Raw genomic sequence first — 25,900 nt, forward strand, 5'->3', positions numbered from 1 at the left:
AGGCTGTGTCTTGTCATTTTTAACATATCTGAGTTGGGGGAAGGGAGCAATTGGATTCATCTGGCAAGGAAGACCGCAAATGCATCACTGAAGTTTACACCACCCTAATGCACTCAAATACGAATTCTCACCACAGTTTCACCCCACATTTTTGACACAAGCTTGATTCAAAGCTTTAAGTCTCCCCACAGACAATCCTCTGCTTCTCAGCTTCCAAATCTTGCCTTCCTCATTTACTAAAATCCCCTGCATGGTTGAGCAAGTCACAGAGAAATGCAAACAGGCCTGAATCTGCCAGACACATGGCTGAATAATGTTTCTTGTAGTAATATGGACTACACATTTAAATGCAACACATAAAGCTTCTGTAATGTGACATATTTCCAAGTGGAACAGAATAGACTTGGTTACTTTGGTAACTTGACTTTAACCATCATGATTTGATTTGATTGTTAGGCTATGGTATTATTGGTTAATACTGGTTATTGGTTAATATTATTTTCCCCTGTCCACTTGGCCTTGGTTACGTCAGCAGAAAAGTTGTTTAAGAGGTAGAGAAAGTCATTATATTTTGATGAAAGTTTATGACAACAAACATTTTTTATTCTTCAGAATAACATCTATTCATGAATAGATTAGTGTGGGATCACAATACATCCAATATTTATTAAAGTTAACCGGGTCAATTTTGATTTCATGCTATTTAAAATAATGACACACGATTAAATTAAAGTAATAAAGTGCTATTTAAGTGGAATACAATGTACTACTGTATAAGATGTTTTACCAACCACACAGATTAATATGGCTGGTCACATGAACCAATGTCTTCATTCCTGCAGGGTGATATCCAGACCTGACTACCAGTGCCTAACCATCACCCATAATCCTGACATTTACCCTTCTTCTGACAATCTCTGTTTATATTTCTTTCTTTTTTTTTTTTTTTTTTTTTTGCAAAGTAAGATTCCATAAGGTGCAAAGCCAGCTCACCATTTGTGTGCACGCACAAACACATGTTTAAAGGTTCTCTGTTCAATGCCATAGATAACACACAGACACCAAACCCACCCTCCATCTGCTAAGTAAATTTACTCCTCATTGCCTAAACAAGACAGTGTGTGTGTGTGTTTGTTTGTGTAATATGGGGGAGAAGATGGAAGGATGTCTGCGACTTGAGACTGGAGCAACCAGTGGAAAAAAGGAAAAAGGGGGAGGAGAGACAGAAAGACAGAAAGAGAAAGACAGATAGACGGGCAACACAGCATCTTCTCTTCCTTCTATTTTAAGTTTTGCAAATGCAACTACTATATCAGTAAGATGCAATTTTTCTCTTTAATGGTTTACATTCAGGAACCTTAGTTCTATCAGAAAAGACTCATGATTATTGGGATGAATAAGAACGTAAAAATACTTGCATTATTTGGCATAAGCCCTGACCTACGGTTCAGCGCTCTGATACTTGCTTGAACCGCCGGATCCTGCCGGAAGCAATGATGACAGGGGAGAAGAGCTTTACACCCGCACAGGACAAGATCTAAACAGTTGATGATGGGGTGAAGGGGGGTGAAAGCAACAGAAGTAAGCAATAATGAGAAACACCTGAGCGGCCTTATAAAGTGGAGGCTGTGTTGTGATTGGATTAGATGCCTGATAGAATGAATCCCAAGATCTTCCTTCTAGAACTATGCTTACATTGGCGTCTTGCCTCTGTGTTGACTTTAAACAAAGTCAAAGAAGTTAGGGTTTGTATACTATTTTAAAATCCCCTAAATTGCCACCAGTTACTGTGATGAAACAAAGCTGTACAAGCTACATTTTAATGACTATGCCAATGGACTAGTGATATACCGGCCAGGCCAATTAATCAACCAATATTTTGCCATTTGGAGATTATCGGCATCAGCCAATAACTGTGCCTGACGGGCCGATTAACAGAAGTGGTCATCCCACCTAGTTTCAGGTTCTAATTCTACCAACAGTCTTGTCAATGAATAGTTCATGGTAAATTGTATAATAAAGTAAATAGTGTGTAAAATGTGTGTTCATGTACATTCATTTTATTTCATATCCTTAAATTGTATTACTTATAGCTCCATTAAATTATCCATTGGCCACCAGTTTTGAAAGCTAGCCCAACCATTGTGATCACTGATATAATGACTGCAGTCACCTTGGAAAAATTAAAATGACAAACAAATCTGCAGCACAACAACAGCAGTTTTGGGCTAAAATAAAAATAATAAAAGATCACCTCTCACAATCATGTACACTGCTCAAACCATTCTCAGAGGTTAGTTTAGATGTATACCTGTACTTTACAGAAACACACACTAGTACTAACACACACAGCAGGACGTTATCATGAATTCTTGATGTCATGGCTTGAATGGGCAAGAATGAGAAGATTCGCAAGCTTTTGCAGCTTGCAGACTCTCTACCGCACTATTTCTCCTTCTCTTTCCCTCTTACCCCTGAGGGCAAAGCCAGACCCAATTAGCCTCATCCCCTCTTTTAATTAAATATCGGGCAGCTAGATCTCTGTAAATGAGATGCTTCAGTCACACAGCATGTATCCAGATCGAGTTCACAGTTGGATGACCCTCGTCAGGCCAGTGGATGAATGGAGAGAACTCACATCACGTTGCTTTGGTCTCCTATATCTGTTGTCTCCCTTTTTTGTGCTCTTTTCGTCCCTTTGCTCCAGTCAAAAGGAATAGAACATATGTGTCTCTCTAGTGAAGACAAACAGACACTAGTAGACCAATAGACTGAGAGAAAGTCTACAGAAGTGCTAATAGACGGGTTCAAGCAGAGAGGGCAGAAAAACAGACCCTACATTTCCACTGGCCGTACACTCAACTAGACCCAGACAGGTCACTCAGGGAGCAGACATTTCAGAATAAAATGTAAAACTAAGTGGTTAGTGTTTTAGATTAAAAAAGTTGAGGAAATGGTATTCAAAGGCCCTCTTAATTGGCAAAGTCAATGAAGTTGATGATTTATTATGAATAAAAAATGCATTGCGAGTATAAAGCCATAAAGGGAACACAATCATGATCTTGTAGTCTCAAAGGTTTGGGCCGAAATGCTTGGCTATTGAGCTCAAGTAGAGGAAATAAACAGAGCATTCTGATGGGTTGGATGGATGAGTGATAGATGGATGGACGGATGGATGGATGGAATGATTTGATAGATAGAACGACAGACAAATATAACGATAGAAGGATCAATAGATAGAACAATCGATAGACTGTACGAATGCCAGACAGAATGAACGCCAGAAAGAATGAACTAATGCCAGACAGAATGAAAGAATGCCAGACAGAATGAACGAATGCCAGACAGAATGAACGAACGCCAGACAGAATAAACAAACGGCAGACAGAACGAATGAACGCTAGACGGAACAAATGATCATCGGTAGATAGGACATTATGGTATGAGCATTTAAAATCGAATTGGACAAATGTAGAAATATTGAATAAAATAATGATTGCAACAGCCCTAAATGTATGGATGGTCACATTCTTCAGGAGATTTCAGTCATTCATTTAGACTTTTTACCTCTTCCTGTCATCATACTATGGGCCAGAAAACACCCCACTGAGCTCAGATATCCTGGCAACCCCACCTCCACTGCCCTACCCCCATTCAGACCCAGCTATCCACTTTCTTTCCTGTTCACTCACTCTATTTTTCCCCTCATAAAAGGGGCTCTAGTACCTCTGCTAAACAAGTTGTTTAACCATTTAACAAACAGATAGGAAAGAAAGAGAGGCCCATTACCCCAACAGATAAACAATTGAAACTAAATTGCTGCTCTAAAGAACAGCAGGAGAACAGAATACAGTAACTTTAGTGAACAAGTTAGAAACAGTCACAGTCTTGTTCCAACTATGGCAAATTAAAGTAAAAATCAAGTAAAATTAATAAGAATTATTTTAGATTCTGCACTACCTTTAGGATACTAATAAATAGGGATGTCATGAAATATCGATATATCGATTATTTTTCTGCACTATTTTATCAATACATTTCTAAGGTATCGATATATTAAAATGAGCAGACAATTAAATTAGAAGCCTAATTTGCATGCTTTCCAAATCACTCTATTGGCCTCTTTTTAACAGTCTGGCATAATAGCACTAGGAGACCACAAGAGAGTGATCAACATTTACAGAAGCTGATCACACACACACACACACACACAAACAGGATGAGCAGATGCGGTGCAGCAGATGGCAGTTCAAAGTTATGAAGGTTTTTGTACTTCTTCAAGAATGAACAAAGTGACGTTGAGTTTGCAGGTTATATGAAATTGCGCAAACTGAACGATTAGAATGTTTATGGCAATGTTTATTATGTCATTTCTATGTATGTAGCCTTGAATATGTCTTTCATTCAAGCTGTCAAACCACAAAACGACATACTTATAACTGAAAATACATTGTTTAGGCTATATGAAAGATACATATACACAATATATCATCCAGCGATGGCTAGAGTAAATAATCTTTGTCCTTTGATAATGATTTGGGTCAAATTTAATGGAAACATTTGCGAGATGCACTCTGTCACTTCAGAATTTTGACGCCGAACGTTGCCGGTGTATGCGTACCTTCATAAAAAATAATTGTTTCGAATTTTAGAATGTGCCATGTCATCCTCCAAATGCGTCCGGTGTCCCTTTAATTTACCCTTCCGCTCAACCTTTACCAAAGTTGTGTTGAGAAATTGCACTACTGTGCAACGAGCAGCCCAATTTACATATGAAAAAAATCCCAATATATATCGATAATTATCGGTGCATGGAAAAGGCATCGATCCCAAGCCTACTAATCAAATAAGCAAATTTGTGGCATTGACCATGTTAACTAATGCTTCCTTGCTTCCATTAAAGCACACAAAATGCTCTTTGGAACATTTTCAGATAATGCTGGATAACATGCATTTTTAGGTTTTGCATCTTTTAAGTTGTGGAGTACGTGCCAGCTCGAGTGCATGCTGCCATTAAAGCGAAAGGGGGACATACCAAATACTACTAAACAAAATTTAAATTCAAAATGTATTAACTTAAAAAATCACTTTCACTAGTGGTCTCAGGCTTTTTAATATATGGATTTGTATTAGTGGTTTATAGAGAGGGGCTTCTGTAGAGATCCATTGTTCTGCGTTGTGGCTACAGTGAAGGTCGGAGTACATTTCTGAACAGCTTGAGATAACAATCAGCAACTCTGTGTCACACAGAAACACACAAATACTCTCAGGGACACACACATAGAACAAACCACATTCTAAAATGATCTGTCCTACATACAAAATAAAAGGGATAGAATATTCTGTCATCAGTAAGCCAAATGGACAATACATTTACAGACTGGACAGGAAACAGATTCAATGAAGTGATGAATCCCAACACAACCTGACAGTATCAGCACATGTGAGGTTACAAATAGCATGTGCATAAACACACACACACACACACACACAGCTGGGGATGCTTACATTGTGTCTGCCCTAAGGGCCGTGTTTCAATGATGTGCGTCAATTTCTCTTGTTTTATATCCAGTGGCTGAAGAATTTGTAACATTATACTGTACATAATTCCACTGTTATATCATACATACTGCAAATAACATCCAGTTTATGACAGCTGTAAAATATGCTTTATCTATTATAATAACAGCTCATCTAATGACTAATGTCTATACCTATTTAAAGAATCTAAATTATTCTCATTGATAGCAGCTTTCACATGTAACATTTGGTATGTCAGGCACATGGCCACTTTTAAGGGGTACACCGTCCATGATCATAGTTTGCATGTCTTTTCTCAGCTCCGGCAGTTAATGGTGGCGATGGAGACTTTTCTTTATTTGACTACCATACATAACATAAAATAATTACCATATGACAATAGCCTCCTCCCCTACCCAGTGCAGTTTACATTTCTGTCACAGAGAACTGAGTTGATTGCATAGGTACACTATTAGGTTGGGCATCGGTCCTAATTTTAGAAAAATATACAACATAAACTTTGACATGTTACTTGAGCATGTAACTTACATGTCCTTTTTTCTCTCCGAACAAGTAACTTTTTTACTCGGACAAGTGAATGATCAATTTACTTGTCCGGAGGACAAGCACATGACAATGCTTAATGTCGAGCCCTGTAATGCTTCTTGTTTTAAACAGCATGATTGCTTTAGATGACCTAAAGAGTCATTTGCTATACTTGTTTTAGAATTGAAACCTGTGGTTATGTAGCTCACTCCAACTATTCTCTTTCAATAATGTTAGCCCACTCAACTGCTGCCATTATCCTCTAAAACAAGTGTATAAGTCTAAGGTTTTCTGTTAGAAAAGGTGGAATAAAATTGCTTTTGGTCTATCTGTCTGAATCTCAAGAAGAAATTTGGTCATATTTTTCCCAGTCAATAGAAAAAATAAGAAATATTCTGCATAAAAGAAAATGATGCATATTTTAGGACAGTAGAGAAAATAATTAACTTTAATTAAATAATTTAAAAAAATACTTAAACAATTAAATAATTTAAATACATTTTATTTATATATCTTCTTTAAAAAAAAATGTTTTAATTAATAAAAATCAGCATAAATTAAATTCAGTACAACAAATGCTACCATAATGTATAAATACTTTACCATTTAAAATGTCAGATTATAAGATTCAGCCATCTACAATAAACCAGTGTGGATTCTCTAATGGTATAGAATCTTACTTGTGTAGGCCTACATGGATTCTATAAGGGCCTTCCAAGTGTTTATTCTAAAACTTGGTAAGCAAGTTTGGTAAAAAAAAAAAAAAAAAAAAAAGGCTTTCCATCTCAAACGGAACACATCAATAGCTCGAGAAGAGTTAGTAAAGATCCCTTCATAATGGTATTACTCTACTTTGCACAATGATAGCTACAGAGACTTGAGAAAAAGTCCAACATCTACTTTCCTTTCCACGTCTACAAGATTTTGATTTCGATATCCGGCATTCAATTTGGATGAAACTTTTAAGGAGTGTTTGAAGACCCAGTGATAGGCTATTGTTTGTTTGTGCAGTTGCATTAGCATGTGTGTCAGCTAAGAGCATCTAACAGGCTTAGCTCCATGACCGAGTTGTTAGATGGCCTGTTGGCAAGCCAGAGAGAGGATGCTTTGGCTTCATAATCCAGAGTGTTAAATCCCCTCTGTGTGTGTGTCCATATTTAAGACAGGACTTTTTAAACTGCCCAAAACCATGCTAACATACGAGAAACATGGCTAGTGCTAACAATGCTAGCACACCACCCCAAACATAACTTGACGTTATTATAATCATCTTTTTTCATGTGTAGTGAGAGGAATGTTAGTTGTGTTTGTATGTTATAAGTATTGATGAGGTATTCCATATCAGAATAATTCAGCTACCGATGGAAAACTCATCACGCAAAAACCTCATCACTGAAGATTTGTACGTTAAAGTCTCAATTTGAACCATAAAGTTCTAAAACCCTTCACATTTTCAATTTTTTTTTTCCTCAAGAAACATTTCACCAGCTGCTTTGAGAGAGAAAGCTCAAGAAAGGAAATGCTTGTGGAGAAAAAAAAAAAACACAAGGGAGAGAAGAGGGAGATAGAGAGAGACGGAGAGAGAAAAGACAGGAAACAGATTTTTTTCCGCTCTGAAATTTTGGAGGGAAAAATGGAGGCCAGAGCCAAAGCCCTGTGGTGTCTGTCAAGATGAGTGACAGGAGAAAACAGACGACAGTTTTCAGTTCTGTCCCCTATAACAGGCCTTTGAACTTGCCTGAAATCAGTTTTAAGTAATAGGAGGCACACAACCCAGCTGCCTCCTATTTCACACATTCTACACAGAGATAATTCAGCTACATCACACTTTCACCCCAATTTATGCACAGGCTTATATGGAGTGAGAAAGAGTTTGTGTGTGGATGGAACCTTGCTTTTGAGGTAAAACTCGGAGGGCGTTCGTTATATTACTGAATGCAAAACCCTATAAAAGTAAGGTAGATATCTATAGTCGAGCTTTAACGGGTGCCGCTTTGGGATACACAGCGATACTACTTAGAAATATTACTTAGCAAAACGTAGCTTTAGCTAAATAAATATGTCATGAACAATTTCAGGTCGTTATCCAACATTTGTTATTTGATATGAGCTCATCAAATCTCTGAAGCTTTAACCCAAGCTTTCACATTTGCAGCCACATACCACAAAGGCACGCTCCATTCCTGGTAAGGGATAATGAACAGTCAGCCTGTCATTATCACAGAATAAACACTGACAGGGCGATAAGGACCATAACGTGATGCGGAGGGGTCTTGTATCACTCTAAAGGGATTTATTGTGCGATAATGACCAGTTAACGGTACATTATCTCACTTAACACACAGAAACGTATAAAATAAATACATAAATGGAATTTTAATTTTGATTTGAGATATAATTATTAGTTATAGAAATTATTGTGAGAAGAAAGAGACTGCGGATAGAAAGGAAATCGGTTTTCTTGGGACAACTATCAATTCACACGATTGACCAGAATGAAGTACTCCAGACAGCCATGTAAAAAATAATTCTTATTATACTTAAAATTATGCAATCAGGGCCACAGCAGGTATAGAAGAGGCCCGAGCTGTACAAGAACAGTAGATCATGAACACACCTAGCTCGCTACAAAGTCTCTTCTGGCACCCATACAACACAATCTCAATAGGCCAGTTGACCAAACAGGAAACCCCAAACTAAACAACTAGCCTATACAACAGAGAGATGGAGGGAGAGAATGAGCGAGAGACAGAGATGGAATGAGTAACAGCTTGGATCAATAGAGGAAGAGAGAAATAGAGATCGGATTAATTATTTCACACCAGAGCTGGAAAGCGATGCCACTAGGCGAGTGCCAACAGACATAGACCTGGTTACTATGGTGAAGCTCTCAGCAGCAGTTATGTCACTGACATCCATATTTCCAACCCTGCTTTAGTCACAGCATCCTAACAGAGTGTGTGTGTGTGTGTGAGGATGATGACAATGTTATCGATTAACAAAACACTCTTATCTAATCTTGAACGACTGAATCGGACCATTTTATGGCTCAAAAGTGACTACGTTAACATGGACACCAGAAAGCGGCATATTGCGAGAAAGCGGCATATTGCGAGAAAGCAGCGTTCCCACTTACAAAAACAGTTTAAGTGGCGTACTCTTTACTCCCATATACATGCGGCTTGATCAACAGCAACGTAATTTCCCCATGATGCTTGTGTAAATTACAAACATGGTATCCGAGGAAGACTTCGCTATTTTATTCTCTGTTGCTTCGCTTTATTCCAGATATTCCAGAGTTGTTGCTGAACAACTTCCTTAAATTTCCATCACGACCTGCAGCGGAATCGCGCTGAAATAATGGGGTTTCCCGCTTACTTAAAACTCTGGGATTCCCCCAATGCATATATGCGAACGTAACGGACAGATGATATTTTACATAGGTGTGTATAAATGGGTATAGTTAAACAGTGTATGTGCTTTTCCCACTGTACTTTGAGATATGAATTCTTTCCACTGTGTTGACTTGTCGTTGGGCTCCATCCTATGACGTTTGTTATTCCGTCTTTTCACACACATGCGCACTCTTCAAAAACCCATCAGAATAGTGCTTATACATTTACATGACCACATTAAGCCACATTCTCCAGGAGAAACCAGGGTGTGTTAAAACACTTTCTCGTAATTCCTTATGCGGCATAAGTAAATAGCCGTTCTCATTTACATGACATGTCAGAATGCCACTTTCTGCAAAAACCCTGGAATAAACCATTTTCTTAAGTGCATGTAAATGTGGTCAGTAAGGCTAGATACTTTACACAAGTACTTGGCCAACGCATTGCCAATGTACAGTCCGGTACATAATGTGCATTCTCGCATTACTGTGGCTGTAACAAACCTCAGTGCTCAAGGGGGCAATAGAGTTACCTTTTTAAAGTCTGTTTCATTAACCTGGATGTGTTTTTAGTCTTACTTGCTCAGCAATATTCTCTTCAAACTGTTGCTCCACCATGACAGTAGTTGTTGACTTGAAAGAGAAAACCCACCGTAGAAGCGATGACAGTTCACACTAATATCCGTTATAGCACCCCTTGTGGCAACAGTGAGAATGCAATGCGTACTTGTGTTTTGTTATGTACTGCAAACACATTTTGGAACGCAACAATGCACAGAATCGATCTTGAGTAGCTAGAAGCGGCCTTAAGTGTGGCTCAATGGCCAGTGTGAGAGTTTCGGGCCAATTGACAAAATTGTCAGTCACTAAAAAAAACATAAATAATCTTACATTTGTAGTTCAACATTTGGTCCTCTGTGATTAATAATGCGAATAAACATTAATGTGCAAATTCAGCTGATATGTCACCAAGTTGTAGTTATTTAGCAGCTAACATAGATAAGACTTTGGCAAATTGTGAGATTTACTTGTGATAGCGCTGGAAAGAAGTATCAGTTAGAATGGTTTGAAAATGTTAAGCAAATCACATTATGCCATCATTTTTCAAAATAGTGTTTATGAATTTGTGGCTGTCAAGATGTTACATACAGTAGCTGTATAATGTCCAGCTATTACTGCAGATAAAAAAAAAAAAAAAATAAATAAAAATAAAACATTTGAAAATATACATTCATTCTGACACTTATATGTTTATAAAAAATTATAGTGGATAGATTATTCACTATAAAAAAAAAAATAATAAAAAAAAAACAATACAATAACAATCTCATATCCTCTCAACTACCAGCAAACAGGTAAGCACAAAAAGCATTTTTGCAACTTACCAACAACCATGAGTGTAAACTCGAACCCCCTCTTCACAGACTTCCTGTACACCTGGTTGGGAAGGTTGGCGAATCCAACATATCCCTCCAGATTCCTCTGCTGGAAGAGAACACAGATTTACTCCACATTCCACTGATTAAAGAGCCCAATAGCTCCTTCAATATGGTCATCCCTCTCTAAACAGGGCCTTAAGAAGATTTTACAGAGTACAGAAATGAAAGGCTATGCTAATATTAACATTAGGTACAATGGATAGTGACTAAGCACAGTATAACTACTAATGCTACTTGCAGGGAAACCACAACTAAGGATAACATGGAATTTTGCTCTTTTGATAATGTGAGGGATTTTAGGGATAGTTGACATGAAATACTTTTGGGAAGTTGATATTTCCTGCAGTATAACATTCCATATGCCATCTAAAACAATTTTAAACAGCATTTTGCTAATTCTATTATAATTATGCATGCCATGCAGGTTATTAATTGAAGACTACATGGCACGATGTACTTTTAAAACTTCGCCACACAGCAGGACCAATTAAAATGAACTAGTGAAGGCAAATAGGTGATTAAAAGTAGTGTAAATCTTAAAATAAATGACCAGAACTTAAATCTACTTTCGTTTAAAAGAAATATAAATGTTAAATAAATATGCATTTAAATGAAAATATAATATATGTATATTTACATTTTAACCTAAAATCTTGATGTTGACCATAAAAAAGTCAACGGACTTGCACCAAAGATCCATAAGTAAATAGATTTGCATCAAGTACGTATGAAAGCGACACACCAAAATAGCCACTGGCCAACTAGCAGGTTGACAAAACACAAACTATTTGACACTTAGAGATTTGGGGAAGGAGGATACAGGGGGTGCCATGACAAAGTGTCCTGGGGGAGTGACAGATTGGAGGGGAAGACACAGGAAATGAGTTAACACGTTGCTCATTTACGTTTCGTATCAAATCCATCATGAACTCGACGTCATCATGGAGACAGTGGATTTCGCTCCAGATCATGGCCAGCGCCTTGTCCAGCTGTAAATTCTCCCTCTCCTTCTCAAACTCCTCCATTTCTTTCTCTCCCTCTTTTAATCTCATGCTCTCGGAAGCACAGTGCTGAAGCGCATGCTAGGCGAGGCAAACACAATTGATCGCTCTGCTTTGGCTGCAGTGAGTTTCTCATGCATGGTAGGCCAATGGAAAACTGACTAGTAGGGGCCATGCTGATCATGTAGAGAGATAGAGATTGAGGGGGGGAGGGTTACAGTCAGCAGGGCATCAGTTAACTGTTTATGGCCTCAGATGGATCTAATGCCAATAGACTTTTTGGGAAACAGCAGTGCAGCACAAGTGACTGTCAACATTGTGATTTAGGTTGGTTTTTAAAGGGATGAACTATGCTTTCAAAAGACCCTCTCCGGGACATGACAGAATGATTCTCCGTCATCATAATATAAGAGTGGCCAGTTTCATGACTAATAAGATTTCAACACGGCTTTCATTCAATACCTCTGACAGCGTGTGGACACACAGCCCAAAATGCAATTTGCATCTCATCCAAATCTTTACTATATAATTCATACAGCAGTCTATAAATAGCTGCTCTGTGAAGTGCTCTGGGCATCTTCCACGCTTTCACTCTTGAAACGCTCTTACATAACAGCAAAATTGATGTCATGGCCCAACTCCAAGCAAACAACACAACATCTGACCAAATAGGTGAATCAAATAATTGATTTTTGAACTCCTCTCAAAAGAGGACCCCTCAAAGTGAAGATCAGGACAGATTGAAGGATGTAAAAAGTGTAGGCGAAAAAATGTGACAAAAAGCACAGTGCGGGTGTTCAGAATAGGTTTTACACTTGTGCTGCAATTCATTCATTCTTTGAACACTATATTAACAGCTGCAATGAGGACATTGTCCACAATCATCAGACAGACCTATAAAGAGTGGCCCTAAAAAGCATTTGAACTAGGGCTGTCGATGTAACACATTCGTTCAGTGTGATTAACTATCTAAAAATGAAGCGTTAATAAATTTACGCAATTAATCATGTCCCCGGACCGTAATAAGGAATATTTCTACCATCGGAGCAATTCAAGCTTGAAGTAGCACCTGTTTTCAGCAAGGGGCAGTAAGCTAAACTCCAGCTGTTTAGGCGACGTGCAGCTGTACAGACAACAAACCAGACCCAGGCTTGCTTGAAACTAGCGACAGCACAAGATGAGAACACGCTCTTGCATTCAAACACAGCTGGATGAAGCATAACTCTGAATTTGGAATGTAATGATTTCAAGGTTTCACAATATACCTCGGTTTTAAAACGGACGGTTATTATACCATTGAAATATTCTCATTGAAGGTATTGCATGAATATAAAGACAGATTTTTTTCAGAACTTTTCTAAAATCCAAATCGGTTTAATTAAGACAGAATTGGAAACATTTACAGCATTATATAAACTTGGCGAGATAAAACATCTTTAAATTGCACCTTCCTCATGTTACATTCGACTGTCACTCAATTTTAAAGGCAACATGCAGGTGTCGCGAGCACAGCGCATCACAAGCACATCAGAAGTGCAGCACAAGAGCGCAGCATGAGTGCAGCACGAGCGCATCATTCAGACATGTCCGATCCTGAACCTTTATTTCCAAAGCGGTTGAAGTCTGCTGTCTGGGATTACTTTGGGTATGTTAAAGACCCATGAGGCACCATTAATGTTGATGGTTACCCAGTCTGTAAATTTTGTCGCAAAAAAAGATCGGCTCAGGCGGGAAACACTTCAAACCTTAAGCACCATCTCCGTGAGCACCATTCCACAGAATTTGCGGAGATGAAAATCCTGTATACTATATTTCCACTTACATCATTGCGAAGATGATGTAAGTGGAAAATACAGTATACAGGATAATAAATTATAGCCCCTGTTTCATAAAAACACCAGATTTATTGTAGTTTTATATGATATGTAATGACTAGGTAGGCTAAAGTTATGTTTATGCTTTCTGTCATACTCACAAATGCAGCAAATGGATTTAAGCACAAATTACGATGTGCCAACTGTTTGTTCATTTATAGCGCAATGGGGGTGAGAAACAGATGTCTCCTCCCTGCTCAGTAGGGTGACATGCTTGAAGAATGCGAATGCTAAAGTGAAAGTGATTGATAGTAAAACAGGACTTTCATATTGATCTGTTTCTCACCCACACCTATCATATCGCTTCTGAAGATATAGATTTAACCACTGGATTCTTATGCATTATATTAATGCTGCCTTTATGTGCTTTTTGGAGCTTCAAAGTTTTGGTCACCATTCACTTGCACTGAGAGGACCTACAGAGCAGAAATATTCTTTGTTTATGTTCAGCAGAAGAAAGTCATACACATCTAGGATTGCATGAGGGCGAATAAATGATGAGAGAATTTTCATTTCTGGGTGAACTATCCCTTTAACGTATGAATAGGATTGAATTAAATATCACAAAGTATCAAAGAAGAATCTGGCATCAAATCTTGTCTTGCTCTAACTTCACTTTTTAACCAGCTGGTCTCCAGGTCATTTTTAGTGGATGTATGAAGTCATTTCACCTCATGTTTGGTTCAACACATTGTAGACATGTTTATCTAACGTTTGACAACCAGAAAGTGTCAAAATACTAATATATATATATATATATATAAAATGTAATCACATAAAACCTAACAAAGGTCTTTTCTGCCAAATGTTTAGCTTTAAAGTGTGCTTGTGCTTTCTTTCTAATAAAATGCCACTTGGTTTGATATGTTTTATCAAATACAATGGCATTTATACATGTTTAAGTGTGGCATGTGTACAAATACTTTTGGGGCTACTCTGAATCCAAGATAAGGAACAACACTATTCTTTTGGATGCGATTCAGAATATTTCCCAATAGTTTAGGAATGTTTCTTGCAAATAATAATAATAATAATAATAATAATAACTATATCCACATTGGCACTATTTTAAATCCCAAAATGTCCCAAATATCCTAAAATGGCACCATTATTTACGCTCAGTGACAGTTCTGGCTGCAGTTTTCTCTAACCCCATTGAAATGCATATCCACTCACTCCTCACTGCAAGAGAGCAGCGCATCATGCATAGCCTGTCATTCTTATTTACTTCACCAACAGCTATCAGCTGCTCAACTACCCCGAGAAACACACTCCTGTCTATCGGCCTTAATGCCTGGTTATCAACATATTGAACTTTACAAGGCTGTATATTACATGAACTAAGGCACGTATAACACAATTCAGCCAGAGGCGCACTTTAGTTAATCAATAGTAGATAAAAGCAGTGAGCTCTCTGTGCATCAAGTAATGGACCACGTATAGGTAATCGGGGGGGGGCGTTGCCCCCCATGCAAAACCACGATTAAATAAGCTTGCTGTACAAACCAATTTGACATGTTTTGGAAGCTTTTTTTTTTTTCAGACAAAATTAGGGAAAACGCATGAAATGTACTCACTGCAACGCTAGAAACAGCTGAGTCGGGTCTCTCGATCATACTGTCCTGTGACAACACCCACTCTGAATCTGAATAGATCAGGCATAAAAGGATGAGTCGACTCCAAAACGATCGAGTGCAAAAGCGCTGATGAACCCTGGATTCGAATTGAATGCAACCGATTCTGAGTAATTGTGATCTAGTCTAAATGAATGATATAGAGCAAACCCTCCGCGCGCGAACATCGGCCGGGAGAAAAAAAAACAATTTGTTACAATGTGGCGAGCATGAAAGGCGATTGTGCTCCTCTGAGAGAGTTAAACGCCTATTGGTTAAAGACTGGCCGCTTATCGTGATGTCATAGAATACGATCCGCCCACGCGTTCGATTGGCTCACTGGTTTCTACAATGAATTGTGGTATTTGTAATGCCAATTACGAGGACGGAGAAAGAATGAGAACATTTATATCAACATCAAGTTTTTAGACAGAAAAAGAGTGATATTTTAATGTTTTACATACGATACTGAGGGGATTCCTGTGCTCTGAGATAATGTACGAGTGACCTCTTGTGGACTGTTGAAATAGTAGTTGTTAAAGGGATAGTACACCCAAAAATGAAACTTCTCTCATCTTTTACTCACCTTAATGCCATCCCAGATGTGTATGACTTTCTTTCTTCTGCTGAACACAAATTAAGATTTTTACAAAAATATTTCAGCTCTGAAGGTCCTCACAATGGAAGCGAAAGTGTAACAAAAAATTAAAGCACCAAAAGGACATTAAGGCAGCATAAAAGTAATCCATAAGACTCCAGTGGTTAAATCCATACCTTCTGAAGTGGTATAATAGGTCTGGGTGAGAAACAGATCAATATTTAAGTCTCTCTTTACTATCAATCTCCACTTTCACTTTCACATTCTTCTTCTTTTGTTTTTGGCAATTTGTATTCCTTGTGCATATCGCCACCACCTGGGCAGGGAGGAGAATTTATGATAAAAACGGACTTAAATATTGATGTTTCTCACCCATACTTATCATACTGCTTCTGAGGAAACAGATTTAACCACTGGAGTAATACGGATTGCTTTTATGCTGCCTTTATGTGCATTTTGAAATGTAAAATTTTGGTACCCACTCACTTGCATTGTATGGACCTACAGAGCTGAAATATTCTTCTAAAAATCTTCATGTTTGTTCAACAGAAGTGTTAATTTTTGGGTGAACAATCCCTTTAAGTGCACTTTTTAGAAGTAATAAATAATAACACCAATAATGATAGTAATAATAATACCATGCTGAAATTCTAATGGTTTTAATGGAAACTATCATGTTCCCTGCAGGTCTCTACTAAAAATATTATGGCTTTTATTGGTGCCATTTTTGTCTTGTGAATACTATGAGGGATCAAGCAATATCTTTAATGAAGCACCAAAATAACAATTAAATCCTACTGTTATTGCCCCAAAACACTCTACACTTGTAATATTTGTAGTGAAAACCATTAGAATTTCAGTTTTTTTTTTATTTTTTTATTTAATTTATTTATTTATTTTTTTTATTTTTTTTCAGCAGGGTAATAATAATATATTAAATGTGTTTTAAATAGCCTATGACAACAGATGGGCCTAAAGCACAATAATTACAAGCCAATAGACGTGCATCTCAAGTGATTGTAAACACAGTTACACACTGTGTCTGTGATGAGAACTAGATTTCAAAATGGATTTGAGAAAAAAAAGAAAACAGTGTGTGGATACAGGATCAAAATATAACTGCATCTTATCTGAATTTATTGTATAGTGGTATTAGAATTAGTAATAATAACAAAGCTCAATTAAAGTTTACTTTTGATTAAAAAAAACTTTATTACTGACATATAGATGATGAAATTAACACATTGGAATAATATATTAACAATACATTTATTTTTAAACATAGAAAACACTGAAATGTTACAATACAATACAATTCATAATTTTGTGCTTGTATGTAGAAACTTCAGCTAATTTCTTCCATTTTTACTGGGGTGATTTTGAAGCACTGTTCAATTTGTTCATGTGGTTGATGGCCCGCTTGACCCACTTGTCATTAGGGTTCACACAGATTTCCTTAGCTTTGGTTATGAACCTACAGCAAATGAGAGACAAATCCTTACAGCAAAACTGATATCAGTAAATACTAAACAATTGTAGTAATAGTATCAGTATAGCTGTACATCTAAAAATGGGTATCTAGGGGATACTCACACAATATGACTGGTGAGGCAACTGCTACTTGTCCAATAATAAGACTCCAGCTGTTTCAGAGGTATAATGAATGTGGCTGCCTCTGAGCAGCAGTTTCTTTGTGCTGTCTCAAGTGCAACAGGACCTGAAAAATTAAAGGTTCAAACCATTTATATGTGTGATTTAACAAACACATCATTGCAAATAGCAACAGCACAACATGGCATAAAAAAACTGTTGCTGACAGAAGCAATTATCTCATTTTGAAGTCCTGTACATTAATGTAGCCTACTCTTCACATCAATTAAATCAATTTACTGTAATAAGCTACTCTTCACATTAACAGTAAGTCACAAAAAAGTTTCTTCTTTTAACGTTAAAACAAGTATCTGTGACAGAACCAGACACTTACCAGCCGAGGTAAGTTGCAGAGCACAGCACATCATCAGAAACAGCACTGAAGACACAGTCCTCATTCTCCAGGTATCATACACCACTACAGAGAGAGCAGACTTGATGTGCAAAGAGTTGCTTGTAGAGTGAATGAACAGTGCCCCATATAGAGATAGTGAATAAGCTCTTGTGCTGAAAGAAATCCCCTATATGTTGATTCTCTGGACCAGTCACGCCTGTCTCTTCTAAGTATAAGACAACACTATGACTGATATCATCTCTAACTTCTTCTTTTTTGAGACATGGCTCTATTTGTGTCAAACATGCAGATCAGCTAATACTATACACAGTACGTTGCACGTAAATCCCCTATCAGGCAAATACCCATTTCCTGTAAATACCCATTTATATTAAAATGTCTTTTAATATTAAAATGGCCTCACACGGATTAACATAGCCCAAGACAGCAAATGTATCCTTAGCTTTCAAATATGCTCAGTTTTGCAACTTGCAAGTATACAACATTAATTACAAAGACACTACATGGTTGTAACTTGTTAAAAAAGCTTTGACATTTTAATTTTTTTATTTATTTTATTTGTACAATTATCCTACATATTTATGTGCTAATTCAGTTAAATAAAACAAATGCAGATCTAATGTGATTCGCTATTCTGAATATATAATAGGGATGAAGGAGTAGGAATGGGGTGAGCATAAGGGGATCAAGCAACTCAAAATTAACATCAAAATGTGAGAGGCAAAAAGAGCAAAAGAGTTTTTGGGGCACTTCGCTGTATATTAATCAATATCAAATATGTACATTATGTACTATGTACATTATTTAATTATCCTTGTTTGAAGCAAAGGTTGTATGTCTTTGTTACGTCTCAGGGGCAGGATTTATATTGTGTTTAGAGGCATAGTTTATTTTTGACCATTGTCATGATTTGCTTATTGCCTCAAGATTTATTTATTTATTTATTTTGGACATTATTTGCCACCTTTTTTATTTTTTAAAAGGTGAAAATCTGTTCTTATTTGGCTAATTTTTTCCTAAATCTATCACTTGTCTTGCTACATTACACAAATCAAAGAATTTTCACTAGAAAGTTCTGATTTTCAAAGCTGTCAGGTTGTTGTCAGATTATTTTTTCTAAGTACAGGAAGTCTTTTAATTTGCAAATAGTAGAGACATTGCTACTACCGGTGTCACGGCCTTTTCACTCTGTCATTCTGGGTTTTTGTCTGATGGGACCGTGGCATTATCGTCTCATGTCTGTCTTGTGTTTTCGGTTGGTCTTGTTTTATGTCTGGAGCATGATGTCTGGATCCTGACAACTTCTGTCTGGTTCGGTTTCTGTTTTGGTGTCGGGATCCGGACACTCATGTTCCATGTCTTGTCCTGTATTGGGGTGAGTGCATTGTGCTTGACATCTTGGTGGCATGCACTCTCGTCAATAATCTATGTCTGTCTCTCGCTTTGCGCTGCGTGCCCTGGTCATGAGCTGTCTTCATGTTGTGCTTAGGTTAGGTCACTTCAGTCTGAGGTGTCAGGTGTGTGGCAGAATTCTCGCACAGGTGTCCTGTCTTTTTTTTGTTGCCTGTTGCGTGCATCACATGGCGTTTGCCTCGCAATGTACGCTCAGGTTTTGTTTTGTGTGAGAATGCGTGGCATCGCTTTGTTTGGGGTTGCTATGCATGTCATATTTGCCGGTTGGCATGGGCGTATATTGCCTTATTGTCTTGGCGATGTGCGCTCATGCCATTCGGGTGTTTTGTTGTCTTGTGAGAGCATGTGGGATTGTTTTGTTTCTGTATTGCTGCATGTCTCTGTGTCTTATGTCATACCCCGCCTCCTTGTTTGTCCATTATTAGTTTATTAGTCACACCTGCCCTGTCTTGTTAACCTGTTGATTTCTCTCGTGTGTTTGCTGTCCAATGCCAGTTCATCTTGTTTCCAGTCTTGTGTGCTTGTTTATTCTAGTTGGTCTTACCTGTCTGTTGTCTCGCTTTGATCCTGTTATTCCCAACCCGTTCCGGTCAGTCCTGTTCCCCGCTGCCTTCTGCCCCAGCCCTGGTTTATTTGTTTTCCCCTATGGGGTTGTTTATGTTTGTTTTTCCCCTTGTGGGAGTTTTGGTTTGTTTTTGCCCTTTTTGTTATATTAATAAATCCTTTGTTTTTTATAACTCTGCGCTTGGGCCCTGAGCCTCATCATTCCCTCTGATCGTGACAACTGGGTATTAGGTTGTCCAACGAGACTAGAAGGAATGACAATAACAGATTGCCTGCCACCAAGATAATAAGTACATTCAACTTTTTTCAAATGTTGCTGACTCAATTAAAGGTATAGTTCACCCAAAATTGAAAATTCTCTCATCATTTACCCTCATGCCATCCCAGATGTTTATGACTTTCTTTCTTCTGCAGAACACAAACAGCGATATTTTGAAAAATATCTTCGCTCTGTAGGTCCATACACTGCAAGTGAATGGTGACCAGACCTTTCAAGCTCTATAAATAACATCAAGGAAAAGTAATCCATATGACTCCAGTGGTTTAATCCACATCTTCAGAAGTAATGCAATCACCTTGCTTAAGAAACAGATCAATATTTCAATCCTTTTTACTATAAATCTCCACTTTAACTTTGAGAATGTGAAAGTGAAAGCAGAGATTTATAGTAAAAAAATGACTTAAATATTGATCTGTTTCTCGCCCACACCTATTATATTGCTTCTGAAGTCATAAATTAATCAAGATGGCGCTGCGGATGGCTGCCTCGGTGTGTAGCTCTTCAGTTCTTTTGTTGTTTTTGTTTGTTTGTCTTGTGTTTAGTAATATTTTTACAGTCAGTTTTACCAGGGATGAACTGCTGAACATTCTGCAGCAAATACCAGACAACCTTTTCCTGGTTTTTGAATATTCTGATGTTTTGCTGGACATTTTAGTCGGAGGTGCAGCTGTGTTGTTTAAACGCGCTATGAGATGCAGGTGAGGGAGACGAGCAGGCGCGCTGGTCAGGCTCCGTCGGCGTGGCTTTCGAACAATGCTGCCGAGCATTCATCTAGCGAATCTCCACTCTCTTCCTAACAAAACAGATGAGTTACATCTCCTCACCCATACAAACAAGGACTTTTCAAACTCTGCTGCCTTGTGCTACACAGAAACCTGGCTGAGTGAAGCCATTCCGGACAGCGCGTTACATCTGCCTGGCTTTCAGCTGTTCAGAGCGGATCGCATCGCGGAGTTAATGGGGAAAACGAGAGGCAGTGGAACATGCTTTTACATCAGTGAAAGTTGGTGTACAGATGTAACAACATTAAAGAGGATGTGCTGTACTAATTTGGAAGCGCTCTTTATTAACTGTAAGCCGTTCTACTCGCTGCGGGAGTTTTCCTCGTTTATTCTGGTGAGTGTGTATATCGCGCCAAACGCGTGTGTGAACACAGCACTGTAACAGCTGACTGATCAAATCACAGACACAGAACAACAATACCCGGACTCAGTTATTATTATTCTTGGGGATTTTAACAAAGCAAATCTTACACGTGAACTGCCCAAATACAAACAGCACACTGGATCATTGTTACACAACAATAAAGGATGCATATCGCTCTGTCCCTAGAGCAGATTTGGGACTCTCTGATCACTGTCTGGTTCATCTTCTTCCAACCTACAGGCAGAAATTAAAATCAACCAAGCCAGTAGTAAGGACTCTAAAGAGATGGACCAATGAAGCAGAGCGGGAACTACAAGCCTGCTTTGATTGCACGGATTGAAGTGTTTTTGAGGCTGCAGCCACAGACCTGGATGAGTTCACAGATACTGTTACATCATATATCAGTTTCTGTGAGGATATGTGCATTCCTACTAGGACTTATTTAAAGTTCAACAACGACAAACCGTGATTTACAGCAGAGCTCAGGCAGCTTCGTCAGGCCAAAAAGGATGCTTACAGGGGTGGGAATAAAGTCTTGTACAATCAGGCCAGGAACACACTGAACAAGGAAATCAGAGTGGCTAAAAGAAGATACTCTGAGAAGATGAAAAACAAGTTTTCAGCCAACAACCCTGCATCAGTGTGGAGTGGCATGAAACAACTCACAAATTACAAGACTCCTACCCCCAACCCTGTGGTGGACCAACAACTGGCTGATGACCTGAATGTGTTCTACTGCAGATTTGAAAGGCCCAATCTCACACCCCACACCCACTCTGACCTTCACTTCACACAAACACCAACACCTCCTGCAACCCCCCTCCTCCTCCTCCTGCTACTCAACCTACACTTAAGAGCTGTGAAGATGATGTGAGCTGGTCTTTCGGAAACAAAAGACGAGGAAAGCTTCAGGCCCAGATGGCGTCTCACCAGCGTGTCTTCGATCCTGTGCTAACCAGCTGGCCCCAATCTTCACACAGATCTTCAATAGATCACTGGAGCAGTGTGAAGTCCCATGCTGCTTCAAACGCTCAGTCATTATTCCTGTCCCAAAGAAACCAAAAATCACAGGACTTAATGACTACAGACCTGTTGCCCTGACGTCTGTGGTCATGAAATCATTTGAGAGACTGGTGTTGGCCCACCTGAAGAACATCACTGGACCCTTTCTAGATACACTTCAATTTGCTTATCAAGCAAACAGGTCTGTGGATGATGCAGTCAACATGGGATTACATCATATCCTGCAACATCTGGACAGACCAGGGACATATGCAAGGATCCTTTTTATGGACTTCAGTTTGGTTTTTAACACCATCATCCCAGCTATACTCCAGAATAAATTACACCAACTCTCTGTTCCCATGCCTATCTGTCAGTGGATTACCAGCTTTCTGATGGACAGGCAGCAGCTTGTGAGACAGGGGAAACTAACTTCCAGCACCTGTACAATCAGCACTGGTGCCCCCCAGGGATGTGTGCTCTCCCCACTACTCTTCTCCCTCTACACCAATGACTGCATCGCCAAGGATGACGATGAGTCTGCATGCAGCAGGGAGGTTGAACAGCTGGCTGTCTGGTGCAGTCAAAACAACCTTGAGCTGAACACGCTCAAAATGGTGGAGATGATTGTGGACTTTAGGAGGAACACCCCAACACTGACCCCCCTCACCATTCTAAACAGCACTGTGGCAGCAGAGTCATTCAGGTTCCTGGGCACTACCATCTCACAGGACCTGAAGTGGGAGACACACATTGACTCCACTGTGAAAAAGGCCCAGCAGAGGTTGTACTTCCTTTGTCAACTGAGGAAGTTCAACCTGCCACAGGTGCTGCTGATACAGTTCTACTCAGCAGTCATTGAGTCTGTCCTCTGCACTTCAATAACTGTCTGGTTTGGTTCAGCTATAAAATCAGACATCAGAAGACTACAAAGGACAGTTCGGATTACTGAGAGGATTATTGGTTGCCCCCTGCCTCCCCTTCAAGAACTATACACTTCCAGAGTGAGGAAAAAGGCTGGAAAAATCACTCTGAACCCCACTCACCCTGCCCATTACCTTTTTGAACTGTTGCCTTCTGGCCAACGCTTCAGAGCTCTGAGCACCAGAACCGTCAGGCACAGGAACAGTTTTTTCCCTCAGGCTATCTATCTCATGAACAGTTAAATTGCCCCATTGAGCAATAACTATGTGCAATACACAGTTTAGTCTTTTTTTATATTTACACAACACATCCAACCTCTTCTGCCATTTCATTCCTCTAAAAAAAAAAGAAAAAAAAAAAAAAGAAAATGTGCACTGTACATAACAGATTTGTATTTTGCACTGTACATAACAGATAACAGGTATTAGATTTGCACTACGTATGTGTATGTGTGTATGTATGTATGTGTGTGTGTGTGTCTGTGTGTGTATGTACGTATGTGTATAATTATTTTTTATTTTTTATTATTATCTATGTCTTGCTGCTGTTTTTGTATTGTTTTTGTATTGTTGTACACTGGAAGCTCCTGTCACCTAGACAAATTCCTTGTATGTGTAAGCATACTTGGCAATAAAGCTGATTCTGATATTAAATCACTGGTGTCGTATGGATTACGCCTTGATGTGATTTTTGGAGCTTGAAAGGTCTGGTGACCATTCACTTGCAGTGTATGGACCTACAGAGCTAAAATATCTTCTAAAAATCTTTGTGTACTGCAGAAGAAAGCTGTACACATCTGGGATGGCATGAGGGTAAATGATGAGAGAATTTTCATTTTTGGGTGAACTATCCTTTTAAGAGCACTCATTAAATCCATGCTACTCTTCTCAGCCACTAGCTGGCTTAGATCTGTATGAATAATGGTCTATCTCCTTTTCAGTTTTCCCCAATTAATATCTTATCAGTCATACCAAAAACTGATACCAAAAACCAAAATACTGTTATCACTGTAGTTTACATCACTTGAGCATTTTGAGTTTCACTGCTGTACAGTAGTTCTCTGTGACAGTGTGTTTTCTCCACAGAGCCCCTTTCTTCATAATAACACAGTACATGCAGAATCTCTGCACGTGTAATTAAATCACTTTATTGTCACAACATCATAACCACAAGTGTACAGATGGTGAAAATCTTAGTGGATGCTCCATAACAATGCAGTGTAATTCGACATACATATGTACAATTCACATAGGCTAATACAAAACACTGATAGGCTCAATGACAGATACAATATACAATAAGATATACAATAAGATATACAATATGATATCCAATACAATATAATAGAATATACACTATACAGTGCACAAGAACTACAGAGTGATGTCAAGAGTGCCAATAAATACATGTTGAGCACAGCAGGATGCAGTAGTGCAAATGAAATTGTCAAGGTGTACCGGAAGATGACAGCGCAATCAGCAATGATGGAAGAATGTATGCCTGTGCTGAGCTGAGCATAAATCCAGTGTAAACTACAACTGAATCTGAAATGGAAAACTATTGATTTTTAAATGATGTTGATGCTGAAAATTTAAATGCATTTTTTTTTTTTTTTACTAGTGGTCTCAGACTTTTTGACCCTAATGTATACAGTATATATTCAACATTCAGCATGTAAATTAAATCCTGAATATGCAAAAATACAGAAAGTTCTTGTCATAATATCTAAAACTTGATAATAGACTGCTGTACATACTGTATAAAAACGGTTGTGGTTTAAACTAGTAGTTCAATTTTTTTAAGATTAACTGTTTTATATTAATTATGTACTGTAGGTCTCACTGTCTCAGATATTAGAGCAAATAAATCCTGCTGAAATGTTACTTAGTTTCACAACTTTCCCCCATTTTATTACAGTAATACTGTTAGTTAATAAAATCTGTGTAAAGAAAGTATTTTTTATTTTTTATTATTATCTTAGTTCTATAGCTTACTCACTGAGGGAGATATTCCTGATAATGTACTTCTGAGTATCAGCATATTGTAAAATGTGTTTTTTAGCTTTTGCTTTTCCTTTTCCACATCCTTTTTCTACTTTCTGTTTTACTTCTCAGTGTTGTAAGAACAGGTCCAGTCTTATGTTTTTAATTCACTGAAAACATTCTCCAGGAAAACAATGAGCTGTTTCCTGCAGTTGTCAAGTTTGACTTACTCAGCAGTAAATGAGGAATTTTGTGACATATTGGGACAAATTCTATAAGTAAATCCTTTTCTAATTACTGTATCAGCAAATCATTCTCTAGACCACAATAATGTATTATTATTATTATTATTATTATTATTATTTTATATAATTTAATCCCCAAATCTGTTTTTATTTATTTCTTTATTTCCTTAAATACATGACCTATGTACTATGCATAATTTATACAATAGGTACATGATCATGGACTATAAAGGGTATCATTTTCAAATGCCTAGCTCTTATTTACAAGTGTCAAAAATGGTCAGTAAAATTATTTGAAATTCATTTTGTAATTTATTTTAAGTTTTTAAAGTCACAATCCCATTTTATTAATTC

General features: G+C 38.1%; 2 protein-coding genes across 3 annotated transcripts in view; both read right to left on the reverse strand.

The window, feature by feature from the left end:
* Positions 1–15,647, reverse strand: part of LOC127435982 (septin-7-like) — a 37,840-nt gene extending 22,193 nt beyond the window's left edge. Inside the window, exons 1-2 of one of the 2 annotated variants that reach the window (XM_051689845.1) lie at positions 15,352–15,647; positions 10,846–10,942 (exon numbers count right to left, since the gene is read on the reverse strand). In XM_051689845.1, the coding sequence (XP_051545805.1) occupies positions 10,846–10,942; positions 15,352–15,390 (136 nt within the window). In that variant the 5' untranslated portion in view covers positions 15,391–15,647. Of the gene's footprint in view, positions 1–10,845; positions 10,946–15,351 lie in introns of both variants that reach the window. The other variant, XM_051689844.1, reaches the window with a different exon arrangement.
* Positions 15,648–17,010: 1,363 nt separating this feature from the next.
* Positions 17,011–18,185, reverse strand: LOC127436048 (C-C motif chemokine 22-like). The gene is made up of 3 exons (XM_051689953.1): positions 17,970–18,185; positions 17,579–17,702; positions 17,011–17,459 (listed from the first exon to the last, which is right to left on the reverse strand). Exons 1-3 carry the CDS (start codon positions 18,031–18,033, stop codon positions 17,351–17,353), a joined length of 297 nt encoding a protein of 98 aa, XP_051545913.1. The 5' UTR covers positions 18,034–18,185; the 3' UTR covers positions 17,011–17,350.
* Between the last annotated feature and the right edge of the window lie 7,715 nt (positions 18,186–25,900).

The sequence above is a fragment of the Myxocyprinus asiaticus genome, chromosome 46 (assembly GCF_019703515.2).
Source record: "Myxocyprinus asiaticus isolate MX2 ecotype Aquarium Trade chromosome 46, UBuf_Myxa_2, whole genome shotgun sequence".
Taxonomy (NCBI): domain Eukaryota; kingdom Metazoa; phylum Chordata; class Actinopteri; order Cypriniformes; family Catostomidae; genus Myxocyprinus; species Myxocyprinus asiaticus.

Bases quoted from the DNA above. Each gene is read 5' to 3' on its own strand.
- LOC127436048 (XM_051689953.1), bottom strand. From the start codon at position 18,033: ATGAGGACTGTGTCTTCAGTGCTGTTTCTGATGATGTGCTGTGCTCTG. The intron at 17,703-17,969 runs GTAAGTGTCTGG...TTAATTTTTCAG, and splicing joins TCTGCAACTTACCTCGGCTG to GTCCTGTTGCACTTGAGACA. The intron at 17,460-17,578 runs GTGAGTATCCCC...CATTTGCTGTAG, and splicing joins TGCCTCACCAGTCATATTGT to GTTCATAACCAAAGCTAAGG.